This window comes from Typopeltis vanoorti, chromosome 20, assembly GCF_054136105.1.
Source record: "Typopeltis vanoorti isolate ZY-2024b chromosome 20, IOZ_Tvanoo_1.0, whole genome shotgun sequence".
Taxonomy (NCBI): Eukaryota; Metazoa; Arthropoda; class Arachnida; order Uropygi; family Thelyphonidae; genus Typopeltis; species Typopeltis vanoorti.
In genome coordinates this window covers 102,390,376-102,407,610 of record NC_143568.1, presented here as the reverse complement: position 1 = coordinate 102,407,610, position 17,235 = coordinate 102,390,376, and the positions used below count along the sequence as shown (strand labels likewise).

Sequence of the window (17,235 nt, the reverse complement as noted above, 5' to 3'; positions counted from 1 at the left end):
GTGGTTGAACCATGGAATGCATTGCATGATAGTGGTGAGAGCAAGAACAGTTGATGAGTTCAAGGAATGGTATGATAGACTGTGTTTCCTAGGAAGGGCCTCTTACGATGAGTCTTTTGGCTCCATGGAGACCTGAATAATATTAATAATAATATTTCTTCTTTCAGGAGTTATGAAATTTCATTCTCACAGGTATAAAGATGAGGAAAAACTCATGTTCTCAGAGATCAGAATCTAAAAGCATTTTCAACTCTGTATTATCAGTTTGTTGATATTTTAAAAAAAACTAGTTTAGTTTGGGATATATCTCTAAATTCATTTTGCTTTAAGTAAAAGTTACTTGCTTTTTGGTAGAAGGTATCAGACAATTAAATCTAATGATTCAATCATTATGATGAAACTGTTGATTATTTGCATTTGTAATGATTTGGTCTGTCACTAAACTGAAGCCATTCCAATTCTGCAAGATCAAGATTTTTACATCTTCCAAAACCATCTCATCCATCCTTTAAGAAACCAAGGGTCTATAACAGACAATATTCAGAGAGAGAGAGATCTGTATGTAAAACATTTTAAAAATGTGAAAAAGAAGAGAAAACACAAACATGATTGGCCCATCATCACAATCAATGAAGGTCATGCTTTGACAGAACACAGAAATACCATACACCAACCATAACTGTTTTATCGAAAAATTTAAGGAAGATTCAGAAGTGTTCAGAACAGATTTGAAGCTCCAAGCAATCATCTTACATCAAGTCTTGGTCATTATTCAATGAGAATGTCATGAACACACTTGGATACAATGCACATTATGTTTTGAAAGGTGATAATTATGCTAATATATTGGCAACACATGTCCATTGTTAAAACCATTTTTTCAGCCATTAATTCCATTCCAGCTTTGATGCAGTAAAGGTCTCTTCACGTTTAACTTATACATAACAAACTCTCCTGAAGGAGAGGGAGTTATGAAATTGAGTACAAAATGGCATACAAAACTAGTACTTGTTAAATTCTAAATTTAACAAGTACAGGTAACCCTCGTATAACACGGATGTTAGGTTCCACAAAAATGCTGCATTATATAAATCGCGTTATGCAAGACTCAGATCACACGGGGTTAGGTTCTGAAATCATTTTTTTTTAAAGATTATATAAACAATGACATCCAACAAAAATATGTTTTTATTTAATTCAGGTAATTCATGTAAGTTAAGAAAACATATAAACTATGAAACAAATACATAGTATAAAATTATAAATTGTACATAGATTTCATTGCATATAATCATAAATGTTTTAGGCAAAATAAAATAAAGTGTGTATTTTAATCGCCATCACTGTCTTCACACAACATTTCGTAGATGTTCTTTATTTACGAGTATCCAGGCGGCATCATCACTTAATCTCTTGGACATCATTTGTATAATTCTCATTGCATACTTCGACTGGTTTAGTTATCAAGAAGTCAGTAATAAGACCTTGCTTTACCACTATGCTGCAATTTTTTATTAATTTATAATATGGAGCTAAACAAATATCCAGAGCGCTCCATTGAGAGATCATTATCCATAAAATAACTTTCTTGCCAAGTCCGATCCTTCTGCTAATTTCTTTAAACTGAATTATTTAATGAATTCATCACAATCAGAATCTTCGGCAGAACTTTCCTCACCTTTTGGTTCGAAGTCATCTATTAATTGTACCAGTTCCTCCTCATTTAAATCTATTTCCCCATCAATTAATTCACTATTGAAGAGATTTGGAGCACTTATGAAGAAGTTCGAGAAGGTTGAGTCTCATTTGCTGATCGAAACCGAATCTATCTTCGATCTTGTTCAATTGTTATCTTGGCAGTTTACAGTGGGTGGGTTTATCCCTACTAACGCGTATATTGCAAAAGCGCTCTAAGTGGCCATTACTATAAAAATATTTTTTTTTTACATAAAAAAAAGCATTACATATTGTATGTAACCCACCAAAAAATAAAGTGCTCAGCTTGAGTTTAACACACTTATGATTTTTAATGCGCTTTCCTGTAAGAAAACGAAGACAATTTTTCAACAATAAATATTTTATACAGTAAATAATTGACATACATGCGTGGTAAAGATTATTCCTCCTAATATAAATTCGCTACTTATAACTACATACACTATATGGGCAGACGCAAATTTAACGAAGATAAAATTTGATTTTTAAGTCACATGTTGAAAAATATATGAAAAGATAAAGGGTTTGTAGACCGTTTTATATCAAAACCACGTTGTATAAGTACTGCGTTATACGAGGGTTACCTGTACTAGGTAATTGTAAAATTAATGAAGTTTTATGTTTGAATTAGTTATATGGTCTAAAAATTAAAGGTGCCAAGAAATTATATTCTTGGTTTCATCCTTTATTCATGTGTAAGCAAACAAAAGATTGCACATGAAGTAACTTCATGACTAGGCTACTTGTACACAGAGGCTGATGACTTCACATCAATTGCCTTAGTATCCCATAATATAACACATATCCTTATGGATATGTATAATGCTATGCATTATGGAGAGAGCTGTTACCAAGACTGGTTTGACCTTTATTGAGGTCTCATCAGTGGGAGCCAGACATAGAAGTTATACCAAGGTTGAAGTAATACAGAAGTCATATTTCCATATACAGAAGATGTCACACCATATTATTAAAATACTCTGGATTAGAGATAAATGTTTAAAGTTTTTTTCACTTAGTTATACTATACTATAAATTAAAGATGCCAAGAAATTATATTCTTGGTTTCATCCTGGTCGGTATCACTTCTGCGTCTGGCTCCCACTGATGAGACCTCAATAAAAATCAAAACTGTTCTGGGTAGTGGCCCTTCCCATCATGCATAGCATCATACATATCCTTATGGATGTGCATTGCATTATGGGATGCTAAGGCAATCGATGGGAAATCAGCCTCTATATATATGTATATACAAGTAGCCCAGTTGCGATGTTACTTCACATGCAATCTTTGTTTGCTTACATTTGGATTAAGGATGAAACCAAGAATATAATTTCTTGGCATCTTTAATTTAGAGTATAACCAAGTGAAAAAAAACTTTCAACAATCGTTATGTGGTCTTTATATCAGAACTGTCAAGAATAAGTTTAGTTTCATTATAATATATTGTGTGACATCCTTTTTTTGGTTTTAAAATTTTCTTGCCACAGGCTTTTTCAGACATCCATTTGAGATAACAGTAGGGTGGCCATGTCATATTTATTTAGTCTGTGTGAGGAACATGTGATGAACCTATTTGGAATTATGTGTACTATGTTGTATGGTATTTGGAACAACCTTTTCATTACTCTGTATGGATCAAACATTCATTCCTAACTTCGAGTGATTTTCCCTTTTAGTTTGATCTTATAACAGAACCAAATTTAAAATTAATATAAAATTATTAAAGAGGTTTCCCTTATATGTTATAAGGGAAACCTCTTTATTAATCTTTGTTGATGATGATTTCTAACTTCAGTTGTTTCTGACCCTAGGTGACTTCGTAGGCTTGACCACAAAGTGTTCCTAGTGAGATTTTTACAAGGTAGTTGTAAAAATTGCTTTCCCTTCCCTCTCACAATGTTATCTGGACTAGGGACTGGCATATGGTGGGACATATGCATGACTGTAATCCATGTGTGTTCATGGGACTGATTTGTCTATTCTGGGGATGAAAAATCTGAGTTTCTGGGTGAAAAAAAAAAACCCTAACTAAGTATGAGACTGGCTAACTCAACTTTCATTGAAAGAGACCAGATAAAGGTTCCTCATCACTGAAGGGAATCGAACCCAGGTCTCTTTTCAACCAAAGGGCTTCATCTATACTGACTGAGCTATGGGGGCTCTTTATTAGTCTTTATGGATCACAAAAAAACACCAATTCCTAGCTTATGTCTTTTTTTCCCCGTTTAGGTTGAGCTTGTAGTAGAATTATATCTAAATTTATATTTATTTCTTCACAAACTTATCTGTTGCTGAACTGTTTTTCTATGAGAAAGCCTCAATTATTTTCTTCATAATATTCCACTCTGGAAAATTTTTCTACCATGCTCAACAAGAAACAAGTACAGGTATCCCTTGCTTAGTGTGGATTTGATTATAGCGGCGATATTAATTGCAGCAATCCCTTGATATACGCGGCAAGAGTTTGATTAACGCGCCTTTAAACCTGAGGAGCTCGCAGCTGATCTGACAGATATAAGTAAAATATTTAATATAAATATTCTTACACAATTCATTGTATAGCTTGGAGGTCATGAGTAGCTGTGCATTCACATGTTACGAGTGATATTCTGCACTGTTTTTTCTGTCAGTTTGGTTTAACACATGTTATGTAAAGGTTTGTAATATTTGAGAGTAAACTGTATCTGAGATATACCGTGACCTCTGATGTCAGTATAGGATGGTTTAGTTTTTTTTTTTTATTCTTTGTTCAATAATTTTTAAATTGTAAATGAAAATAAATAAACCATCATGTATTACAATAGAGTGCCAAAGACTTATTTATCATACATGTCCTCTAGGAGATGTGCTTTATATTTATGGAAAATACTAAGGAAAGTGATCTGGATCTTACTCCTCCTTTGCTACGAGTTGCCCATAAGGTTATTTATGCTTGCATCCGCCAAAACTTTTAGTTTCTATATATTTTGCACGAAATTCTAGTGGTTTCTCTATTCAGCTTTGAAATAATGTTGGATTCAATATCCACTTAATCTGTACCATCATGTATTATATTTGCAGTGTTTTTTCTTTATGTTTTATTTCTTGTTTGTCGAAGTATGGAGAGACATTTTGCTTGTTATCGTAGAATTTATGCTGATAAGAAAAAAAAAAACTAAAACTGCTCAAATGACTCTTGATAACTTCTTTTGATAAAAAAATTGCAGTAAATAATGTAGGTACAAGCATTTATTAAATATTTACTTTGCATTGATTTTTTATCTTTCCTAAAAGAGTACCACATAAAACGAATTATTAATACAGTAATCCATCATGGGCGAATTGTAATTTTTACCATTGATCATTAGATTTGATTAACGCGAATTTTGATATACGTGGTAACATTGAGTGATTAATTATCCCCATTAATCGAGGGATACCTGTAATATCTGAATGATAACTGGATATCATGTCTAGAAGTCTGTATATCCAGTTATCATGTCATGATAACTGGATATACAGACTGTTTCTAAGGGAAAACAGGGTGTCATATCTGTGCATAATTAAACATCAGCTTGTTTTAATGCTGCTTTAGTACAAAGGAGCATATAGAGAATGAAGCAATGGGTAATTGGATATCCACTAGATCTGCTAATGCCAAAAAAAAAAGCTATTCATGATTGAGTTTTATTGCTCACAGAGGGCATTGCATTCTGAAAAAAGAAATTCAGCATTCAAAAAATATTCAATTTTCTATGGAATAGAAAAAAGTTTCATATTTCAATGGCATGCACTTGGCTGTAACATTTGTATAAACAGTTTCTGGACACTAATACCTACAAACAATGTTATCAATCAAAAACATTTTGTTAATGTACCAATGGTCTAATTGCTACCATAAAAATTATCGGGAAAAGATAACATACCTACAAAGACAAAAATGTAATTAAATTCTTTATTCCTGCAGAGGTTTCTGTGGTTAATTATTATTATTATTATTACCCCAAGACCTCATGAAGTCAAAAACTCATCTGGGAGGTCCTTTTATCACACACACACATCTCATCATACCGAGCCTTAAACACACTCAAACTCCTTGCAGACACCACACTCTCAGGCAAGGCATTCCAATCATTCACAAGTCTGCACAAAAAAAAACCTGGTTCTCACTCCCCTACTCACACCCTCTTTATACAGTTTCCAGGAATGACCTCTGGTTCTCCTCCTGATCTCCCATAGAACTTCTCCACCATTGATCTTATAACAACCCCTTACCAACTTGTAGGTCTCTATCATATCTCCCCTCTTCCTCCTCTCCACCAGACTCTGCAAATTACATCTTCTCAATCTTTCCTCATACTCAACATTCCAGAGGTCAGAAACTACCTTAGTCAGTCGCCTTTGGATCCTTTCCAACATGTCTTCATCCTTCTGAAAACCCGGCGACCAAATCTGGGCACAATAGTCCATGTGTGGCCTAATCAAAGCTTTATACAACAGAACAAGAATCTCCCTACTTCTACACGTCAGTGTCCTCCGCATCATTCCCAGATGCCTTAGTGTTGTCTTCACAATTTTGGCAATGTGTCCCCTAAATTTTAGATCCTTATCCATTATCACCCTGAGATCTCTTATTTCCTCTACCTCCAACAATATATTCTTACCAAACATAAATTCTGCATCCCATCTTTGTTTTCCAAATTTTAAAACCTTATATTTTGCAACATTGAACTCGCATCTCCATTTCCATGCCAAATCACTCAATTTATTCAAGTCTTCTTGTAAGGCCACAACATCTTCACTACTCTTTATGGTTCATCCCAACTTTGCATCATCTGCAAACAACTGAATATCTCCATCCAAATCTTCGCCAATATCATTAATATACAAGTCAAATAGTAATGGCCCTAAAACAGACCCCTGAGGCACTCCACTAGTGATTTTCCTTTTCCTGGATATCGCACCCCGAGTTAAGTTCAATATAATTATTCTGGTTTTGTGACCACACGTTTATTAAAGAAAACTGTTTTTAAAACTAAACAAGTACTAAAAACAACACCCGACAAGTTTCGTTAGTTGTCAGACTAACATCTTCAGGAGTAAAGAGAACTAAAAGTTTAAGGCACAAACCACTAGAAATTATGAAAATTAATTCATTTGTTGGTATTGTGAACATCTAAACAGTTTGTTAAAAAACCGAATAACAGATCTATACAACTGTTAATGCGTGTTAGCTGGAGACAATGCTATTTGTTGTCGTGTTCTGTGGTTCACGCTCACTCTGTCCAAGGTCCGAAATTGGTAAATTTTTAATAAACGATGACCAACCTTGATTTAAAATCAAACCTTGGTTTTTGTTGCATTGTGTAGGAATTTTAATCATATTTGCTGCCATTTACTTGTGAAACAATTCTTATCTATATAGGATATGTCTGTTCTATCCCAGAGTACATCATGACCGGTAGAGGATGTGTGAAATGCCAATCCCAATTTATGTTCTCTCTTATTTTGTACGTCCTTTTGATGTTTACTCATGCGGATTTCTCCCAATCTGGCACATAGCAGATGCCACAGGAACAGTGAATATTATAAACCCCTGGTTTTTTTCATAGGGTGATATGGAGGTTTCGGAGGATGAAGAGATCTTGATATTTTTTCAAGTGGCAGGAAAGTCACTTTTATGCTATTATTTGTAGAGTAATTTATCTGTTACATTCTTGATATAAGGAAGGGTGACTGCATGCTCGAAATCTTGTTTATTTAAGTTTCTTGTAGGTGCTGTATTGAGAATTTTCTTAATTAACTTAGTATTGAACCCATTCACTTGTAGGATCTGTGTTAAGTATTGTATTTTTTTTCTGTTTTTCTTCTGTACTGGGGATGTTGTTATGCTTTATCCCTTAAGGTTTTTATTAGGTCTGTTTTTTGATTGGTGATGTGAAGTAGCAAGCAGAAATCTTCCTATGTTTGTTGGTTTTCTATAGATGGAGAATGATAATACGTTTTTTCTTTCATTTATTTCTATAAGGATGTCTAGAAAAGGAAGTTTTTTATTTTCTTCTAGTTCCAGAGTGAATTTTATGTTAGAGAATTTAATTTATAATTAAATTCTCTTTCTGTATGATTTAGAGATCCCATAAGTCTGCAGAGATACTGAAGGTCTGATGATAGTGATATAATCTTAATGAAGTTTTACCCTTAAATGTATTTTGTCAACCACAAAATACATTTAAAGGTAAAACTTCATTACAGATTGTATCACCATCATCAGATCTTTTCAGTATATTTTAAGTTAACAAAATGCATTTAAGGGCAAAACTTATAGCAAATAAAATAAAATTAAATGGATAATCAACTTCAAGGGTAAGATCATGTTCATTTAAAAGTACATCTGTGCACATACAGACAAAGGTTTAAGGAATTTGCACTGATCTAATGTCCACATACTTCATTACCTAAAACGGTCAGACATCTACATTACTTTACAGTTATCAGAATCTCTATTCCATAGGATTTTGACCAGACTGAGGGATTTGAGTTCATTACAGTTAAAATCAGCTCTATATCAAGGAGAAGAAGTACTTGCATATTAGTGGATGGCATTTCTTAGGGACAGATTACCATTTGTTTGCACAAGAGAGAGACACATGATCAATTTTTTTTTTTTTGCTTAGGATGCAGGTAACAAATAAGTTGTATTCCTGAACCATTAAAGCCCACTTTATAATATGTTGTGCAAAAATCTCAAAGCTATTTAATGAAATTTGATATAAAAGGTTCTTAAGCTAATCAACATCACATCTGTTCTCTGTCTTAAAAAAGGTTGCCAGTTTTCTTTCTATTTACACAATATATGTGATGGACAGAGCAGAATGCTTAAACTTCACAACTAATATTGGCTTACTACATAATTTCCTTACTCTTCCCACTTTTTACCTTTCAGTTTAACAACAAAAAAGGTTCATCTGACAGCACATTCAATTCCCAGTTTTGCTGATGACAGTACACTGCACTCTTCTTATTTGCCAAATTCTGTGCTACACAAATAAACCCCTCTCTCTCCACACACACACACACACCGCTCTTAAATGCTGATCTTCAAATCATTCTTCAGTGGGGATATTATAATCTTGTTAGCTTCTTATGCAACAAAACTCAGTCTTCTCTTTTTCTCACAAGACTTCATTGTCCACTCTCAACTTTGACACAATACCACATTTCTACACAGAAATTTGTATTTTGTGGATAATTTTTACCCTCAGTCTTTTTCTGTAAATTCTAAAACGTGCTGCATATATTCTCTCTAGTATCCAAGAAATTAAGTGTCATCCATTTACTCCATTTATACAAATCACAAGTTTGTCAGCCATCCAATCATGAAATACTGTTCGCACAATTACATGATGTTCTTAGGAGCTCCTTAAAAATTCTTGACTCAATGCAAAGAAGAGCAGTTTGTTTGATTAATGCCCTGCTGCTCACTGAATGATTTGCTTCTCATCCACACATTCAGTTTGTATGATGTATTAATTTTCTACAACTATATTTCTATGGGCACTGTTCATCAGAACTGTTATCAGTAATTCCTTCACTCGCTTCTAAAATATGTTAAGACACATGCAACAACTAAGTGTTTTGGGGGGGAAGAGCACCTAGGCTCTGAATTGGTGAACTTTTAAATTTTTACTGGAACATGATACTCTATCTAAAATTCGATGAGTCTGAATCTAAATTTCGTATATGTTAACAATCACAAAAAAAAAACTTTTACTAATAATACTTTGTTTATCATCATATCCACAATTCTAAAACTACACATAATATTCAATTTGGATTCAGAATACTACTAACTTTATTTCCCTTTTTATATTTTAACAAGTTCATGACTGGTGATCTAAAAAATTTCTTGCCCACAACCAACACTCATTTAATAAAAAATTATTAATTTTCTGGAATTTTAAGCACGTGAAGGTAATTTGTGGCTACAATTTTTTATTCTTCTAGTATGCATGTTATACATGTCAACTTTATTATTTTTAAATTTTGAGGGAATAAAATGTTATAAAAATAAATTACCATAATATAGATCCTTAAAAGACTTCAATATAGCAAGTTCTTTCAGCAAAAATAAAATATTTCATATCTTGAGTATATCTTCCTTCAAACAAGGCAAATCATTAATGGTTTGTAAATGCACTTAACTATAATCAAACACTTCATTTTTGTTTTAAAACAGTGTTTTAAAAAAAATTGTTTTGTTTTCACCATATACTTCTTTCCTAAGCTTTCCTGAATAGTTTAGGGGGTGATTTACTATGGCAAACAAACAGTTGAGGTAAATGTGCTTCCTACCTTAATGATCTGGTAATCTATTTGGTGTTCTTATGCTCATTTACAATTGTTTCTTCATCAGGGATGTGTATATTGTGTGTTGTACCATATTTCATTCTATGAATTATGGTGGCCACCATACCTTTCTTTAAAGAGTGACACATCCCAGTTTTCCACCATATAAAGATTAGATTTTGTGTAATATTATATAAGATTTTGTTGCATGCTACACCTGTGACATGTATGCTTCCTTCATTTCAAAATGTGGCAAGTAAGAGATTGGGCAGGGGGGGGGGTATGTTTGCACAAAATGCAGACAATGGGAAGAGCTGGGTGATTTCAATATAAGTATCTCTTGATGGAAATGAGTGAGTGCCAGAAGAGAGATATAGGAAGTGTAACTGAGGAAGATGAACATCAGATTATGGACTTGACTAATATTAGGTAGTGTGATTGGAGATATGAGGGATGGTGTTGACTATGTCAGTGAATCTTGAGTAGGAACAGGATGCTTGGAAAGGGAGATGTAGGTACTTAGAAAGTAGACAGTATGAAAAATGAGTTGATTCATAAGAAAGAGATTTGAAAGGCTAACTAATGTGATATGAACCAATGATGTGAGAGAAAGTTATAGGAATGGAAGAACTAAGGAAAGAGAGAATGTTAGTTAGTTAGTTATTCACATGTGATGTCATTTTGACACCGCATGGTCACTCCTCTGCCTCATTGGGTTTTGGGAGTGAAGCCTTCTCCTAGAAGAAGAGGTAGGATTGCAGATGCCCTTTCCATATACAGCGTTAGTAGGACAATCACAAACATCCATACCCCTGGTGGGATTCGAACCTGCAGCCTCTTGGCTGGAGAGCAGATACACTAACCACTCAAAAGTGTACAGAAGGAAGATTGTGTGTGTGTGTGTGTGTGTGTGTGTGTGTGTGTGTGTGTGTGTGTGTGTGTGTGTGTGTGTGTGTGTGTGAGAGAGAGAGAGAGAGAGAGAAAGAGAGAGAGAGATGACAGGAATGTGAATGATTGGTGAGAGAACAAGTAGAGACAGAAGTTTTCAAGGGAATGATCAGAGGTTTTGGATTTGGTCCTAGTCAGTGTCTGAATGTAACTGAGATGTCAGCCTTGCTCCTGGATGGTGAGAGTGACCATGCAGTCTTAACTTGGCGGCTGAGTACACATGCAGAAGTATCAAAGAAAAAGGAATTTACTATTTACTACTAAAGGAACAAGTGACTATGTCCTTCACACTTGTGTTTCTCATGATTTCACCCTGATGAGGATGGAACACCCTTATAAATTGTTAATGAATACCTCACCAATGTTTTCTGCAGCAGTTACTATTTTCATTTATTAACATCTTACCATAATCATTCTTCTTCCTATTTACTATATATCTAAAAAAAATACTCTCGGGTTTTTCTTCACCTGATTTGCTAATTAATGATCATATTGCACTTTTGTTGTCTTTACTAACTCAGTCACTCTCCTGGTTTGCTCTTTATACTCTTGTAGGGTTTTTTTTTTTTTTTGGAAGGTTATTTTTCACTTGGTTAGACTATAATAAATTTAGTTTAATCCTTTATCCAAGTATAAGCAAACAAAGTTTGCGCCTGAAAATATCTTCAGGACTGGGGTAAAGTAGTGCAACACCAGACAACTCTGAGCAAAGGTGGACAGAGTTCTCATAACTCCTTGTTTTAGTATCTCCCATAATGCAAAGCACATCTAATTGTGGACATGTATACTGCTATACATTAAGGGAAGGGTCACTTACCCCAGTCCTGAAGATATTTTCAGGGGCAAACTTTGTTTGCTTACACTTGGATAAAGTTCCCAAGAAGCATTTATTTCCTTACTGCTCAACTCCTCAATCCACACTATAGAAGCTGTCTCCTAAGCTTGTCATAATCATCAGCCTTGTACTACCTCATATATCCTTTCCTCAGAGAAGTCTGCATATGGCTAGTCACAACCCCAGTGATCACTTCATGATCACTCTTACCACCTGGAGGAAGCAATCCCACCCACAATTACGTCTTCTGATGAAATGATCAGATCTAAAACTCTCGATCCTCGCATATCCTGCTTTACATGCTGCCTGAGATAGTTATCTCTCAAGAACTTGAGAAAACCATCTATCCCTTATTTTGTCTTTCTCCATTAGGACGTTTCCACTGGTATCTTCAATGCAATTAGAGCCTATCCTTTTGCAAGATTTGTTAGTTTGCTCCCTAACTTTTTCATGAAGTTCTCTGGTTTTGTGCTTTTTGTCCAGAAGTTCAATTTCCTTGCATTTGTTGTTGAGCCATAGTTCTCTTGCAATCCTACATTCTTTTCTGATCTCCTTGTTTAAGTTCTTGTATTCAGGATGATTTTTGTGTTTTCTTTCCTTCATCGTTTTCAGTATCTTGTCATTCATCCAGGGTTTACTCATTTTCTTCTCAAATTTGGGAATTGTTTGTTTTATTGCCTTTTTATGCCCTCTTTAAATTTCTGCCATCTATCCTCAATCTCATCTTTAGGATAAGCATACTTGGTGGGATCAGGAACATTAACAGCAGTGGATTGTGCCAGTTCCTTTAAAAATTTATCTTTATTTCTTGATTTTTAAGGGAGTCAAGATCATATTTTTCTATGTTTAGAAGTTTCATTGTTTTCTTTAATTTTAGTGCTGTTTTAATGACCACAGGGTTGTGGTCTGATCCAATATCAGCCCCTGGGTATGTTTTGGATTGTAAGATGTTATTCCGGAATCTTTTTTTTTTAATTATTATATAATCAATCTGGTTCCTACAGCTGTTTCTGGGACTTTTCAACGGTTAAAGTCTTCTAGGAGGGTGGCTAAATAAAGTATTTGCTATTACCAGATTGTTTCCTTCACAGAACTGTATTAATCTTTCTCCTCTTGGATTTCTATGTCCCAGGCCCTGGTTTCCCATACAGGAAGAGATCTTTTCTGAGTCTACTTTAGCATTTAGATCTCCCATAATGATAGTTATATCATCTGATTTAGCATTGTTTAGTGCATTTTGAATATCTTCATAGAAACATTCTACATCTTTATCTAGGTAATCAGAAGTAGGTGCATATATTTGGACAATAAAAATATTAACAGGTTGAGCTGCAATTTTTAATGCAATTATCCTGTCACTTATGGGCCAAAATCCAAGTAAGGATTGCGCAATCTTATTTTTTAGCACAAATGCTACTCCATTCCTATGACTGTCCCCACATGAGTATATAATTGAATGGCTCTTTCTGTTTATTTTTCCACTATTAGTCCATTTGACTTCAATGATACTAGCAATGTCAATTTTCATTGCTTCAAGTTCTTGTATAAGGTTATCTAATTTCCCAGCTTCATATAAAGTCCTTACATTCCAAGTTGCAAGCCTTAAAGAGAAGATTCTTGGTTTTCAGATGTGAAGGATCAGGAGATACCCTCCCTGGAGGGTTTAAGGTATCTTCGTCATATGCTACTTTCATAGTATCCATCTTACGTTCCCGAGTTTCTTTCTCTTCTTCCCTGTAATGTTTCCAAGAAACAAAAGTTGCAGAGGGTCCAACCTTGTCTCTATTGCTTAAATCCGACATGTTTCTCTGTTTCATGGCTTACTACAGAAAATTACATGGTGAGGATCCTGTCTCGTCCACGGTGACTGGCCACATCTCTGTTTTGTCTCAGAGTGTGCCCGGACTATATCACATAGTTTGCTGTCATGCCTTCATTACCATTGTCAAATTAAATTTTGGTCATCTGCTAACTCAGCCATTCCAGTCTTCAAGTGCAACAAGGAGGAGACACTCTCCTTCATTACAGCATAAAATGCTGATACCCTCACTTAGTTTTGCATGCCAGTCGAGGCAAGGTTCCAGGTGGCCAATGCTGCACTCTACCAGCTCCTTGGAGCCATAAGTGAGAGTTGTATGAACAGTGGGGACCAATTCCACCCAGCCACCAAATATTTTGATACGACTGCTGAAAAGGAAGAGGTGCTACCCCTACTACCCATACCTTACACACTGATCTATACCACCATAATTAAAATCATCCATAATCACCATTCCTCCTTTGTTTGCTAACCCAAGTTGTTTATACATTTCTTCATCACCACTCTCCACATTCCCTGGCCAACATCCAATTAAATATGTCTTCCTGTCAACCTCCATCTCACAGCCTCATAACCATTGCCACTATTTTCGTCTTTCATGTCTACCTTATGTAGACATAATTCTGCTGCTATCATCAGCAGCACTCCCCCATCCCCACCCTTTTTTGTCCTTTCTATCCTCACGATAAACACCATACCCTTCCAGCTCTATTCCTATTAGGATACCATCTTCATTTAACCATGTTTCACTTATTCCAATGATTTTGGAGTGAATAAACTCATTCTGAGAACCATTTCATCTTCTTATTTCTGATATTCCTGGCATTTGTAAATAAACACAGCAGTTCAGTTTTAGGTTTATAACCAGTCCTACCCAAGCCACTTGCTGGTTGCGATTTCCCCATCCCAACTTCCCTTGCCCAATCACCTTTATCACAACTTACTACATATATCTGCTCATTCTCAATTTTTCCACTTACAGCCTAATTTGTTCCATTTCTATGCTGATCATCAGTCTAAATAAGCTGAGCCATATGCAGACTGATGTACTCCATATATAAATTCACTACTACTCCCAACATCCAATCTCCCTATGTCATATCTTCCTGTCCACTCGGGCTCCCACCTGTTTTTCTGGTGGACACATCATCAAAGAAATTGCCTAATCTTTCACTTCATTTCTTATGCTCTCTTGCTTACATCACACACACACACTGCACTTCCATCTAGCAACAGTTTCTCTAGTTCACTCACTCCAAAGTCACTCAAATTCAAGCCATCATTTCTGTATTATTCCATTCTTCTCTCAAACATATGCCATACATCTACAAACTGCACTCCCTTCTCATTTTTTCTTCAGTCATGTGTATTTTAGTCTACAGTTCACATCTGAGAGCTGCTCAACTTTTATTCACTTTAAAACTTTCTTACATTCTCTTCTTTTCAATATGAAATTCAATTTTATTCTGCATAAGACTAAATGGTGATCACTTCAAATTTCAAATCCTCTGTACACTCTAATGTCCTGCACCAGAGAGAAAACATCACTATCAACAATAATATAGTCAATGAGACTTTTCTTATTCCTTTCCTCTTCTCTCCATGTGAATTTGTGCACATTTTTATGTTGGAACATGGTGTTAGTAATAACCAGTCCATGTCCTGAGCAGAAATCCAACAAGTATTTGCCATTATTATTAGCTTTGCTCTTTTCTCCAAATTTTCCCAAAATATTTTTGTATGTCTGACAATCATTTCCTACTCTGCTATTTAGATCCCCAACAAGGACCAACTTTTCCTTTTTCATTGTGTCAGTTGCTTTTTCTAAAGCCTCAGAAAATTCCTCCACTTCTACCTTAGTAGAACCTCCTGTGGGACTGATTGTCTAGTTCCCCATTCTCATATTTGCCCACATCACTCTACTTGACACTGCTTGCCATTCAAGATTAGCCTCGTATTTAGTGTTGAATACTATGGCTACTCCTTCTTTTCCTTGATTGTCATTGCCTGAATATAACATTTTGTCATGAAGCAGCCACAGTCGCCCGTTCTACTGTGAACCTTAACAGAAATCAAGGCCTAATACTCCCATGAGATATGGAAAACCCTAATCAGAGCCTTAAAAACGGAAGAAATGAACTTTAATACAAACTACAGAAGGTTCCTCAACAACAGCTAGCTGATCTTATACACGCGATACATGTTTCACTCACGTTCGATACTATTTTATTTGTAATTATTCTAGTCAGTTTTTATTCTTGTCAGTTTTGCAGTTACGCATAATTGTGAGAGTGTTTAAACCTATATGTAAGTGCCCTGAAGAAGCCAACAGATAAGTGTGGCGAAACTAGTTGGTCCAGTTAATTAATAAAATTGATCAACACTTGATCGGTTAACCAAATATTAATATTTAATAACATTTTGTATTTATTGCTTAGAAAGATCTCACCAGTTTTTGCCTTTTTTGTTTCAGTCACCCCTATTATGTCGATCTGGTACTTATCCAGTTCCTCAGCTAGCTCCATTTCTTTCTTATTCAGACTTCTTATGTTGATAGTATTGATCTTGAACTCTAGTAATGTTGAGTTGGATTGGGGGGTTTAGGATTTGTTCCAGTAGCTGACTGTTCGCTGTTTGCCCTGGTTCCCTGGCAAAAACAATGGGGGCTGTTGTTTAACCGAGTGACATCCCAGCCGGTGACATGAAATTCTGTCATGTTGTACCATCATTTTTATTTTTGGTTTAAGCCAATAAGAATACAATTTGGTTGGCTAAATCCCAAATTGCCAGCCTATCCTCGTTCGTTCAGTATCCAGGTGGATACCAAACAGTGTGCACCACGAGAAGGTGAGAATTAGACATTAGATCAGAAGTCACGATCAGTTCTCTGCATTCCTTTAAAGGCTATGTGGAAGTCTCCTCTCAGTAATATAGCTTTGACCCTTAAGCACCCCAAAAAACAAGTTTTTTTAAATACAAATTTGTTTAGCAGCATTTAGTTATATCTTAATTTTATAACTAAGAGGTACTTGTTAAGTGATTCAACAAGTACCTTTTAATATCACATGCTTCTTAAATATAACTCTGAAATTACCATTTACAATTAAATAAAATTTAAAACAAAAATTTTAAATATCTGACAACGATAATTGTTTCTCAAAGAAAGCAAGAACTTTCTTACCTGAGATGCATTATGATTACCAATAACACGAAGAGCTTGATGAGTATAAATGTCAGTGGAATATTTTCTAAGATTATCAGTAACTAAGTCAAGATTATGATGAAAATCAAGACCCCATTTTCCGTTCTATCAAAAAAAATTTTATAGTAACATAATGAAACATCAATTTTTGTACTGATATTGTAAGAACATTTTTGCTTAATTCATATAAAAAAAAAGTTCCAAAATAAATTGCTGCACTGCAATGTAACAATATGAGAGGTGGCTGAAAAGTTCTGATGAACACCTAGAACAAAAATTATATTAAAGCAATTGATATAACCACAAGAAAGAACATACTAGCAGCAGAGTTATGAAGATAACTTATGTTCTTTCTTGTGTATCAGTTGCTTAAATATCATTTTTGTT

The 17,235-nt window shown here is 34.9% G+C and overlaps 1 protein-coding gene across 2 annotated transcripts in view; it reads right to left on the bottom strand.

Moving 5' to 3' along the window:
- LOC150095728 (arylsulfatase J-like) overlaps positions 1–17,235 on the bottom strand; it is a 150,863-nt gene that overhangs the window by 67,362 nt on the left and 66,266 nt on the right. For both annotated transcript variants that reach the window (XM_090409768.1, XM_090409769.1), the window contains exon 6: positions 16,828–16,953. In XM_090409768.1, coding sequence (XP_090265894.1) covers positions 16,828–16,953 — 126 coding nt within the window. The remainder of the gene's footprint in view (positions 1–16,827; positions 16,954–17,235) is intronic.